We start from the raw sequence: 12,846 nt of genomic DNA on the forward strand, positions 1-12,846 counted from the left end.
ACGTTGTTGCATGCTGTCACATTTGATAGAATTTCATCATTGTACTAATCGGTGTTATCGAAATCACCTTTAAATTTTTCCACCACCCCCACCCATGCATCCCTTAAACTAAAATGCATCTTTGTTCTTACTAATCTAATCTGAAGATTGACGCTATCGTTTATTTTCTGTTTACTGCTGGTTCAGTGTGGTTGTGGACAATAGAGGTAAGTGAATGGAAGTGAAAGGAAAGATGAAGTCTCGCAATTGTAATTGCTTGAGAATCAATGCATACTCATTTGGAATTTATGTAAAATTTTTATGGAAGGAGTGAGTATTTTATGGATGCGTGTGTTCATTTAGTACAAAGCTAACTCTCTGTCGATATGATTTAGAAATAGTGTTTTTTTCTGCCAGGCTCAACGAGGAGTTCGAGGGGCTGAGACTGAGCGAACTGAGAGTTTTGGCCACGTTGGGCGTCGGTGGATTCGGTAGAGTCGAACTTGTACAGATCGCACATGATCCGACGAGATCGTTTGCGTTGAAGCAAATGAAAAAGAGTCAGGTTAGTGGATTAACTTTTTTACTTTCGGTTGAAAATATAGCATGGAATACTTTGCAGATTGTCGAAACGAGACAACAGCAGCACATTATGTCCGAGAAGGAAATAATGGGAGAGGCGAACAGTGAATTTATAGTCAAACTGTATAAAACTTTCAAGGACCGCAAGTATCTTTACATGTTGATGGAATCCTGCCTTGGAGGCGAACTTTGGACGATACTTAGGTGAGTAGTAAAGTAAAATGACTAGCTTGGTCTTCTGTTTTGGATAAATAATAATATATCTTCTCCTCCAGGGATAAGGGGTTCTTCGACGATCATACAACTCGTTTCTACACGGCATGTGTCATCGAAGCGTTCGACTATCTACATTCCCGGAACATAATATACCGTGATCTCAAGCCTGAAAATCTGTTGCTGGACGTTAGCGGATACGTGAAACTAGTTGATTTCGGCTTCGCAAAAAAACTCACCGTAAGTTGTTAATTTGCGTTAATTATCGACCTGCTGGATTAGTCGGGTCGACGGGTCCCGTTATCCCGCGTTACACCTAACAGATTTGATGCGTATCTCGTTTATCCGAGGTTTCCTGCACCCGGCCGTGGTGGGAACCGTTCGAGAAAAACCGGATCGGAGCCTCTTATCGGACGTTCGCCGATCTCTGCCTGAAAGGATGGATTTATTGATGATGATGTGGTATATTTATCCCCTGACTGGTCATCGCAAAATCTGCCCAAATTTGAGTAGTGAAATTTATTAACACAAGATCTCGTCTTTATCGCCTATGCGATAAAGCGGAAATCCTATTAAAGAAGCTTGTTGGTTTAATTACGTAAAGCAATTTTCGCTGTTTACATCGTACAAAATGGATTCCGACAAAATTTGTTAATGAAATCAATAACAGTTATCACAGTCTTGTTAGCAAACAAATCGGCTATCTTTAATTTAACAGGAAGTGTAGTAAAAGTTAAGTTACAAGTGTATACTATTTCACAAAACCCGAGGATTTAGAGTTCAACTTGGACATTTTGTACTAGTAATAATGTTATGATTATTATCACATACGCTTTTTTTTCAATCTCCATTTTTATGCGTACTCATATTTTTATAATAACAATTCAGTTTAGATTTAAAATTGACAATGTTATTTTAACATTTATTTTAACAACCAAGTTGATGTGACATGGATGATTTTTTTGTGATTTTACACTTCAAAATATTGGACACTTATCCGCCATTTCTTGTGTGAATACGTCCTAGTTTCGCCAAAAAATATTTGAAAGTTGAAATTTTCCTTTTTTTAATATTTTTGTTTTGCCGTTCTACAATAATTACTCAAATAAACTATGGGAATATATCATTTTACAGCTTTTTTATGTAGATTACAATAAAAATATAGTAAAAGCTATAAAACTAGCTATAAAAACGAAATCTTTTTCAAGTAAATTGGGTCATAAAATTTTGTTTTCGTGAAATTAATATGAAATTATGTTTTAGCACCTCTAGAGACCCCTAAATATAAATTTTTGTTTGAATTTAAATTTATCTATTTTTTATTCCTAATTTTTTTCGAGTTCAAGAAATCGTTATAGGAATATCTGATTTAAACAGCTATAATTCAGAAACAGAAAGGTCCAAATATAATTCTGTTGAATGAATTTATTTGTACTGTATAAATTAAAATATTAACAAAAATGTGTGGTGATTAGTGACCGTTAGTCGATAATTATTCAGAAATCGTGAGATGCAGGTTTCAGCAAAACATTTTCATTTATCGTGCCAACGTTTCAGTCTTTATTGAGATCATCTTCTGGGCCTGGGATTTACAAACATAGTTTAAATTTAACAAATGCATGTAGGATGTGGGAAAAAGTGAATTTATACAATGCAAAAAAATATATATTTTTTGCATTGTGTAAATTCACTTTTTTCTACATCCTACATGTATTTGTTAAATTTAAACAATGTTTGTAAATCCCAGGCCCTGAAGATGATCTCTGAATTTCGAACGTTGGCACGATAAAGGAAAATGTTTTTCTGAAACCTAGATCACACCAGACCGCATCTCACGATTTCTGAATAATTCACAAAAATGATAAATATAAGCAGTCATTAATATAAGTATAAAATATATTTAATTAAATGAGCAGCAATGGTTATTTATAGATTAAAAAAATATTATTTATGTCCTTGTTGGTTAACATAAAAACAAAACTGTTTTATGACGCAGAATATTCTAATTTGGTATGATTTCAAAAGATAAATCAACAAAACACTCCTTTTTTGAAGATTTTAAAAAATATTCTTTAAACAAAGTAGGTCAGAAAATGGTCAAATCTTTGATTTGACCTCATTGTCGTGATTCTAGTATTATAATATCCTTAAATACCGACTTGCGAAAATCAGTGTGAATTAATTTTTTGACTGATAATTTCAACGAACTGCATTCACTGACATTCCTAGTTCAAGATCTAACATCATTTTTCTCAATACCTAGAGACCGATTTTCATGGTTGATAATTCGTTTTAAAAATATTTTCAAGTATATTTTATAACTGTATCAAACATTAAAATTGGACTATTATTTCCATTTACAAAAACGAGGTTAATTTCTGACAAATAATTTTCCTACTTTGTGAATTTCCTTAAGAAATTTTTGATATATTTTTATGGTACATACGTTGTTAAAACGCTACGCTTCTCTTCTTTCAAATGGTATATTTAACGTTCAAATCCTTTTAACCCTTTTAGAATTATATCTACTTAAAACAAATATTCCGGTAACGACTTCTTAAAACCCTTGAATATGGTAGTGTTGTGTGGTTAGAAATTGTTTGGTTATTGATAAAAAATTCTGCAAAATGTTATATTCAGATAGTAGATTTGATGAAGTGGAAAAGCGAAATAAAAAATATTAAAAAAGGAAAATTTCAACTTTCAAAAAAATTATTGTCGAAACCATAGCCTATTCACAAGAAGTGGCGGATATACGTGTCCAATATTTTGGAGTGTAAAAAAAAGTTTGGTCCAAATCCGTGTCGCACCAACCTGGTCGTCCCCTTGTAAGTTTGGCTAAAATTATTGACCATTGTAAAAATTCAAGTTCAATAATAAGCTATTTTTTAAATTCTATTTATAAATTGCTTTCTGCACAAATACAAAACAATAGAAATAAACATCTGCCAGGAGCTGGCAGTTGCAGGAACTCCTTGAATTTAGGATGGTTCGTTGTGGGTTGTGTTAGGTCAAGATGCCACTGGCTTCTTAGGTGGCGTAGAGGACTATTTTGGTGCGTTAAAGAAGAGTTTGGAGTGGAAATGAAACGAATGTCTATTTCTGTGCGGATGGTTTGGTTGATGACATTGAAGGTAGCATTGAGAATACGACGGAGGACTTTTAAATAAAATGATTGGATTTTTTGAATGTTGGAAGGTCTAGGTGAGCTCTAAGCTCGACTTCGTTATGTCCAAATCGGTTTTATTAACGTTAGTTCGTTGTGCGCACTTATTTTATTTAGGTCTGAGTTGTCCGTATATTTGGTTGAGAGTCTTTTTAAGTTTAGTGAGTTGGTTCCATGTAAGCTGTCCAAGCAGAACGCAAGGTTCCGTATTTGGTTGAGTGGTGCGGTTACATTATGACTTATGTGCACTACATAGGAAATGCACGGGGAAACCTTTCTCATTCTCTGCTCTATCCAGTATTTTAATTTAAAATTTCTTATCAAATGTGAATATTGCAATATTCGTGGCGTCAACATCCCTAGAATCCTGTTTGCTTGTATTCCTCCCGAAGCTTTAATTGCTCCTTTTAATTATTATTAATACGAGTTGGCTTAGTAATATGCCGTGGGACAGCCACAGTGTGGCCCTAGGTTCTACTATTTTTATATTATTAAGCAATCAATTATTGTATTATAACTTTTGCCACACAAGAATGGGTTATTATATTATTATTGCTTGTTTTATTTTTAGCACGGACGAAAAACGTGGACGTTTTGTGGTACGCCCGAATACGTCGCACCTGAAGTCATTTTGAACCGTGGTCACGATATTAGCGCAGATTACTGGTCTTTGGGAGTACTCATGTTCGAACTTCTTACTGGTGAGTAAACTTTTTTTACCAACAATTTAAAAAATAATTGATGTGATACAGGAAGGCTTAACATCCAACTACCCTTTGAGCCACGCGGATGAGGGGACATAAAACTACGAAACTTTTTACATTCTATTTTAATTTTTTTTAATAAAAATTCCTTGTGCTACGCCTGGGTTCGAACCTAGAACACCCTAACCATTATGCCCCCCCAACTATGATTGGGATATAATTTATCCCGAATAAATTATAAATACAATATTACTTCGTTAACAGACTGTGCTGTACATGTTATTGTAACCTAGATCGATAAATTTAATGTAATACTTAAAGTTTCTGTAGGTGTAGTAGATAACTAATAATCATAAAAATTAAAGTTTTGTTCTGTTATCCGTTAGACATTAACCACCCTCTTTTTGTTAATATATGATTATAAAACTAATAGATTATTATATTGTTAACGACATGTATTTTACAGCACAGATTTTAAATTGTTTCTAACCTAAATGCTAAATTAGTATTAGACAGGATTGACTAAAACAAAATACGGGCGATAGAATTCTTATAAATCTTAAATTTTTCGGGAAATAAAACTACCTGCCGTCGTTTCTGAACGATCTTGATTATTGAGCCTCACACAGTTATTATTTTTGTACAATCGGCAGCTCACTTGGTCTCATGCTTTTTCCTATACACCGTAATATCACCTAACGATGCAGATGATATTGAAATCCTTTCTTCTAAATAGAATCCTATCCGAGCAACTTCCAACATCCAAGGACACCTTGAGTTTATCAAACTGGTGCAGAAGTGGAGGAGAAGACTGATGAATGAGGAAAATGTGCACAGTGTTTCTCCCCATTGTATGTGTTGTGGTAAAGATTTACCAACTACCAGTCCAGTCTGATAATAAATAACCTAGATAGCAGAAAGACGCAGAATCCCGCAAGACTTAAGAAACAATATAATAAAAGACTTAGAGAACAATCAAGACAGTCAAAACTTAACTAACTCTGTACAAGGCATTACTGCCACTGCTCTGGACATCCGGAGTAGAACCGTGGTGTTCGATTAAATCCAAAGTCCAACATCCACCGCATGTTCCAATCAAAAAACCAGACAAATTATACAAATTTATAAGTTCGTGGGGTGCGTTTGTCGGCGGTATTTTTGTGTGTCGGTTTGGCCAAATTTTAATATCTCCGATCAATGCCTTAACATGAAGACCTCCCAGTAGAAAACCCGACAGCTAAACGACAAGTCTGTTAGAAAAGAAAAGTATGATAGGCCAAAATAGGCTTGTAGATAGACCAAAATGACGGGAAACAACGAAAATATAAGCTCATAACCCCGCAGGCCCCAAAAGGAAATCTAAAAATATAAATTATTACAATCAATCTGATGAAATTGACCTGATGTTTGCTTAAGTGTTGCAAAACCAAGGCGAACTTGTGGGGAAACTTGTCTGTAGCTTACCTTTTTCAAGGTCCGTCGGTTTTATGCGATCCCATGTTTCAACGGATCCGCGTATTTATGCTGCGTCTGGACGTTTTTACAAAGTTTTCTCACAATGACGTCGTGAGGCGAGATTTAATTTTAGCTTTATTGTACCAACTCATGGTCGCTCGGTCCAAACTTGTTCTCTTTTACGACTATTTCGTGACCCGAGACTCTTACATCGAAGAATAAAGGAGGAAATAGAAAAGTCGATCAGAAACGCCGGTCGTATATGCCCTCAACTGTTTTAACCTATATACCATCCTCACAAAGCTTTTGGAGTATTTTTCCAAAATTACTACAATTAAGGGTTTTGTTTAATTAATTTTACACGGGAAGGAAGCCGAGGATAATCTGAAGGCTTGTCATGTAAATATAGTGAGGTTGTTCCAGTACAGGAACAAATTTGGCCGCGTCACCAACTAAACCTGATGCTTTGACTGACATTACAGAAAATCATGGAATTTCTATTTTAACAACTTTTCCTGTCAGAAAAATTCGATTATCCCCCAAAAATTCCGCTCTTCATATGAAGAAAATCATTGCCCTTTAAAGGTTTGTTAATGGATCATTCATTTATCTTCAGTTCATTGTTGTACGGAACAAACGATAAATCCATTACAAAAAAAAAGATCATTATCTTACCACTTTGAAAGTAGAAATGCGGTCGCTTTCCCACAGTTATTTCATCTTCTAAGGAGCGGTAAGGAGCGTGCTTTGAAAATAAATCAGATACTGAAAAACGGTTTACAGTTTTGTCCAGGTGACACCGAAGAGAAATTACAAAACATTCATTGGTGAACAACTAGTGAAAAAAGGACCTCTAAGAGACGTGATCGAGGCCGATCCTACAAAAAGCTCAACTGTCAAACGAATTGGGTTTGCCACCGTTAAGTGTGAACAACTTCTCCTTACACAAGAAACGTAGAAAAGCTAAGCTGAAACCTGACATTCAATTAATCTTTAACAATCAATTCACTGGAGCAATCTTAGCACATCGGATCATTCGATAGGTTTGCCGGCTTTACTAACAAAAAACCGACTTACGTATTGTTGAAGCTGTTAGCGAAGTAATTCTGTAATTGTTATATGAATCCATATGTGTATTTAGTAGTCATAATTAACCATATTAATTATTTTAATTAATTGCCCTTTTAATCTAAGGTCTAGGTTTTGATGAAAAGGCAAGTGTCACGAGCTGGATTCGAACCCAATGGATGGAAGAAGTCACAATAGCTCAAGTGGTTAGAGCATCGGTGAATTGAGTCGAAGGTCGAGGGTTCGAATCCCGCTTGTGACACTTGCTTTTTCATCTTAACCAAGACCTTAGATTAAAAGTATAATTAATTAAAATAACTCATTCGGTCAATTATGAAAACTAAATACATATATGGATATATTGATTCATATAACGAATTACATGCAATTTTATGTCCTTTTTAGATAGCCCGGCTTAATTTCTCTTGAGCCAATGACGTTTAAAAAAAAGAAAAAAGTGTGTTTACTATTTTTCAGTCTAGTTCAAATTTTTACCTTTTTTTAGAGCAAAATTATAAAATAAATACATAAATTCTCCAGCACATAATTCTTTGCAGGTGAGACGTTATTTGAAACCTCCCTTCCAGGATGGGAGGATAGGATATCAAGGCCCGATCTGTAGGCCTCCTCAGTCACTAGATTTAACTCCACTTTACTATTTTCTGTTGTGGCCATTTAAAAAAACAGTATCTACGCCAATCGTAACCCAGCATCCTCAGTTGAAGAACTGCGGCAAAGGGTTGAAAATTCTTGTCAATCCATCTCTCCAGACTCTATCGCTCTGAGCACCGGTGAAGAGTGGTTAAAAAGAGCAAAACTGAAACTTTACACAAGGCAGACAGACAGTTCGAACATGAAATGTGATTAATAAATAGCAAACCAAACAACTTTTTTTCCCAAACTTTTTGCCTCAACTTAGTCATTTTTTGGCCATTTTAAAATCCGATTGTATCATGTTTTCAGTCTAAAAAATCCAGTAAAATGATGTGTCAGGATTTATAGGGTTGTATCTGAAATTTTGAATTTGTAATGGGCCTGAGGTAGCCTGCATAATTTTTTTCCAAAAAAAGGTAAACATTTAAAACTATACTAAAAATATTAAACTTTTTTTTAAATAGCGTCATTGGTTCAAGAAAAATTCAGCCGGGCCATCTAAACAGGATACCCTGTAGAATTGATTTGCAAAGAATGTAATCAATACTGAGGGGTCATAAATATATAGTATTATCTATGATTGTCTGCTCGTATTAGAATAAATGTATTTATTAGCCAGAATGGAGGGTCCAGACCACTTGTTCCTCGAGGAATATCGAGAAGTCGGGCTGGAACGAGTGAGATCTGTATTGTATCCATTTATTTGCTACAATGAAAAGAGTGAACGAGAAACAGTTCTTATTTTATCAATGTACTGTAAATGTAATTTAGTAGTGCCAGAGTAAAAGCTCATGAGGAATAAATGTGAGGAGCACTCTGGGCCAGTACGAACGAAGTCTACAAATGTAATTTATTAGCATGAATAGAGGGGTTTCTTCTCCAGTCACCCCGAGGAACATCAATGACCTACCTGGAAATTAGTTTGTAAAACCTTGTTAATTCTCATTACAATGTCATTGTTATATTACAGTAGGATTTTTCATTTTAATGATCTTTAATGATCATGTAAGGATATTTTTTTAATTTATAGTAGGGGCCCAGGCGGTTCTGGGTTCAAATCCCAGCTTAGCTTTTTAATTGAAAATCCATAATATGAAAATGGCTCTGATCACTTGTTGGTGACACCTAATGGTAGTTGGAAGTCCAAGCCCTGCTGTATGACAAAAATTTCTTTTGTTTAGAAATTATGCCATTCTAAACTTTCTATTATCCTAAATTCAATAACTGACATATATTAATATTTATTAACTTTGGGTTTTCTTTATGTTAATTTAGGTACACCTCCATTCACTGGAGCTGATCCGATGAAAACTTATAACATAATTCTTAAGGGCATTGATGCCATAGAATTTCCTAGAAATATAACGAGAAATGCGAATGTTTTAATCAAAAAGCTTTGCAGGTAAGAAAATTGTTATTACTAATAAATTGAAGTTATATTGTTTAAAATATTTATTGAACGGTTCATTTTTCTCAGGGACAACCCAGCAGAGCGACTAGGATATCAGAAAGGTGGCATAAGCGAAATTCAAAAACACAAGTGAGTTTTTTTTAAAGAAAATGTAAATAATATTAACAATGTAATTTATCCATTACAGTTCATGGTCCGTTTGACCAATTAACATTTTTCAATTAATTAATATTTATGAAAGGTATTGGTTTAAATAAAAAAGTCAGTATCACGAGCGGGATTCGAACCCATGACCTTCGGCTAAATACGCTGCTACTCTACCATTTGAGCTATCGTGACTTCGGAGAGAGGATGGAAGTGAGCAAAATGAAGTATACTTCACTAAAGCTCTCCGTGGCCATTTCATTTGTCGCCGAGAATCAAATAGATTGCACGACATTTGAAAAATGGCAAAAAGAAGGGAAAATTCAAAAGGTGGGGTTGAAGAGGGAATTTAGTGGCTCGGATCGAAGTCACGATAGCTCAAGTGGTAGAGTAGCTGCGTATTTAGCCGAAGGTCGTGGGTTCGAATCCCGCTCGTGACACTGACGTTTTTTATCTTAGCCAATACCTTTCATAAATATTAATTGAAAAATGTAATTTATTTGATAGTCAAGTAGTCATTACACATATATCTTATGATCCAACTTATATAATTATTACTTTTTCTAGATGGTTTGATGGTTTTAACTGGGAAGGATTGCGATCTAGAACTTTGACTCCTCCACTCGCGCCTAAAGTGAGGAGTGTCACTGACACATCAAATTTTGACGATTATCCTCCGGATGCTGATGGCCCACCGCCAGACGACATCACCGGATGGGATGCCGATTTTTAAAAACAAAAGTGTTTACACCGTCCCGTTAATCACATTAATTTCCCCTTTCAAATTAAGTTTGAAAACGCCCGAGGAATATTGTAAATAATTTTTTTATACTGTTTTTAATTGTGAATCAATAGTAGTGTTTAAAACATTTCCCATTTTCACCGATTGTTAAGCCTCAGCCTCTCCCCCTCCCTGTAAATAATACGTGTAAAACCTCCCTTCTTTTTTTCTTTTTTTTTTTTCTTTTTTTGTCTTGCCCATTTTATGTTGTTGTCTTATCAATTTTTTCAATTTTATTATTGTTAAAGGTTATGAATAAAAAAATTGTTTTTTGATATAAGTTGACAATTGTAAAAAGTATTTTTTCATGACTAATTGTATGATTATTGTAAAAATATTTAGATTATAAATAAAATTCTAAGTATATTTATACAAGAAATAAATTCATTCTCAATAAATGAAATATTGTTTAAATTAAGTTGCAGTCTTGTATTTTCCTCATATGAAACATTGTCCTAATCTGAGCTAACAGTAGCTTCTTCAGGCTGGTATTTCGTTGAGGGTGAAGGGACCGTATATAAAAAATAAATAAATAAATTGATAAAGTGGAATGAGGGTTAATAATTTTAAGGAATATAACATTGAACTAATCTGAGCTAACAGTGGCTTCTTCAGGCTGGTATTGAGTTTTGGTGAAGGGACCGTATATAAAAAAATAGTAGTCATTACAAAATATAGTGCTATAGTGGAATGGGCGCACATGATTTTAAGGAATATACTCTGGATGCCATTTTTTAGCGGTTAAGACGTGGAAGACGTTTTATCAATTTAATTTTACTTTATTATTACCGGTCTATGAGAAAGATATATAGACGGCTTTTGTTAATTAGGAACGACGCCAAAGGGTGGTATATTATGCCCGGGGCGTGGGGCGCAACCTGAAAAGGTGAGCCTCGCGTTCTCGGGCATTCCCTTTCTCAATCCAGGTCCCATCGCTTTTTTCTTTAAGACCCTGAATGCAAGGGGGTTTCCAGGCAAAGCAGAAAGGTGTAGCTGGTGAACTCTCTAAAGCACAAGCTGTATTTGCTTGTTGGCTATATGTCAGCAGGCGGACAGCGGGTACTCAGAGCGGTATCGGTAGCTCAGATGGGTTAGGGTACCAGATTCTGTCTGCAAAGAAGGGGGGGGTGCATAAACAACTGAACTAAGGGGTAGTGCAATGTTCCAAGTTACAAGCCAGGTAGCGCGCTACGTGGGAATGGAATCTTAGTGGCTTAGTGGGGAGACTTCTGGCGGGCACTTAGAGTTGACCATGTTGTTCGGTGATGCCGTTATCCTCCACATTCCCAGTTATCTCTCTAGGTAGTAAGCCGGAAACCTGACTGATGAATTTCAGTCCGTAGTGACTGGTTGTCCAATGCTATGCGGCACACGGTCGGGTATACGATGTCGACCGATCCCCTCGGAAGTAGCAAACGGGAGAAGTTAGCTTAGTCCTTAGGGACTTCTACACTGGACCTTTCGAGAGTATTCACCCAATTTAATCTGAATAAAGGGTACAAAAACAAAAAGAATGTAGCTATCATGTCAGATAGATCAAAGCGTTCAAAGATGGTGCTGAAGTGCAAAACCAAAAGTAAAAAAATTGGGCCCCAGAACATGAGGGAATAGAAGACAACGAGAAAGCGGAAGCCCTTGCAAGAAGAAGGGCTGCTATACAGCTGATAGGACTAGAGCTCTTATGTGGCATAGGAATGCATACTATCAATGACCAGAAGGATAAAAGAAAATGAGGGAACACAATGGAACTCACCCATTGAACACTAAAAATCCAAGAACTTCCTAACAAACTTTGAAAGGCAAGAGGTAACAGAATGTATTAGAGAAAGCAACGAATCGTAACACGATTCTGAACAGGACACTGCAAACTAAATGGTCATCTGAAGACGTGACATAACCCAACACGGCACATGATGATTCTGCCGAGGAGACACTAACACACCTACTAGCAAACTGTGGTGCTACACTTGCCCGCAGGAGGAAGTATTTTGGGGCATACAACGTAACCTTAGAAGAGATTCAACCACTGAAACCGGACCTACTAATCATGTTCCTTCAAGAACTAGGACTTACCGATATGCTTTAAGTACAGAACGGAAACAATAGCTTTTAAAGGGCGCCAAAATACTTCTCGACACCAAATTTGCCGCCCAAAAAGGTTATGGTGACTGTTTGGTGGTGTACTGCTCAGGTTGTTCACTATAATTTCCGGAATTATGGTGAAACTATCACAGCAAAGAAATATTGCCAAGAAATTGAGAAAATGCGCGGGAAATTGCAACGTCTTGTCCAGCATTGGTAAACCGTAAGATGCAGATTCTTCATCACGATAACGCCGGGCCATATGTCGCAATTTCAACCCTGCGGAAATTTAAGGACTTAAGACATGAAACCTTACCGCACCCTCCAAATTCATCGGACCTTTCGCCTACGGACGGACTTACACGTTTTTAGGTATTTTAATCACTTCTTGAGGGGTAACATTTTTGGAGAACGTGGTGAAATCGAAAACTTCTTCCAAGAATCGAAATTAAGAGTTTTATGTCAAGGGGGGGGGGGGTCAAGAGCGCTTATTACACGTTGGAAAAGGTGTTTAGCTTGTGATGAAAAATATTTCTTTATTTTATAAAAATTAAAAATAGTTTTGCCTGCCTTTTCAAAACCTGCATTATTTTTGCACCAGCCCTAT

General features: G+C 35.9%; 1 protein-coding gene across 1 annotated transcript in view; it reads left to right on the forward strand.

The window, feature by feature from the left end:
* The window catches only part of LOC106662224 (cGMP-dependent protein kinase, isozyme 2 forms cD5/T2), a 95,904-nt gene extending 85,512 nt beyond the window's left edge, over nt 1–10,392 (forward strand). Inside the window, exons 8-14 of the mRNA XM_014386124.2 lie at nt 397–544; nt 602–765; nt 837–1,014; nt 4,512–4,641; nt 9,097–9,223; nt 9,299–9,361; nt 9,944–10,392. Coding sequence (XP_014241610.1) covers nt 397–544; nt 602–765; nt 837–1,014; nt 4,512–4,641; nt 9,097–9,223; nt 9,299–9,361; nt 9,944–10,109 — 976 coding nt within the window. The 3' untranslated portion in view covers nt 10,110–10,392. The remainder of the gene's footprint in view (nt 1–396; nt 545–601; nt 766–836; nt 1,015–4,511; nt 4,642–9,096; nt 9,224–9,298; nt 9,362–9,943) is intronic.
* Nucleotides 10,393–12,846: the final 2,454 nt, after the last annotated feature.

Source organism: Cimex lectularius, unplaced genomic scaffold (assembly GCF_000648675.2).
Source record: "Cimex lectularius strain Harlan isolate CLEC.00 unplaced genomic scaffold, Clec_2.1 scaffold122, whole genome shotgun sequence".
NCBI classification, from domain to species: domain Eukaryota; kingdom Metazoa; phylum Arthropoda; class Insecta; order Hemiptera; family Cimicidae; genus Cimex; species Cimex lectularius.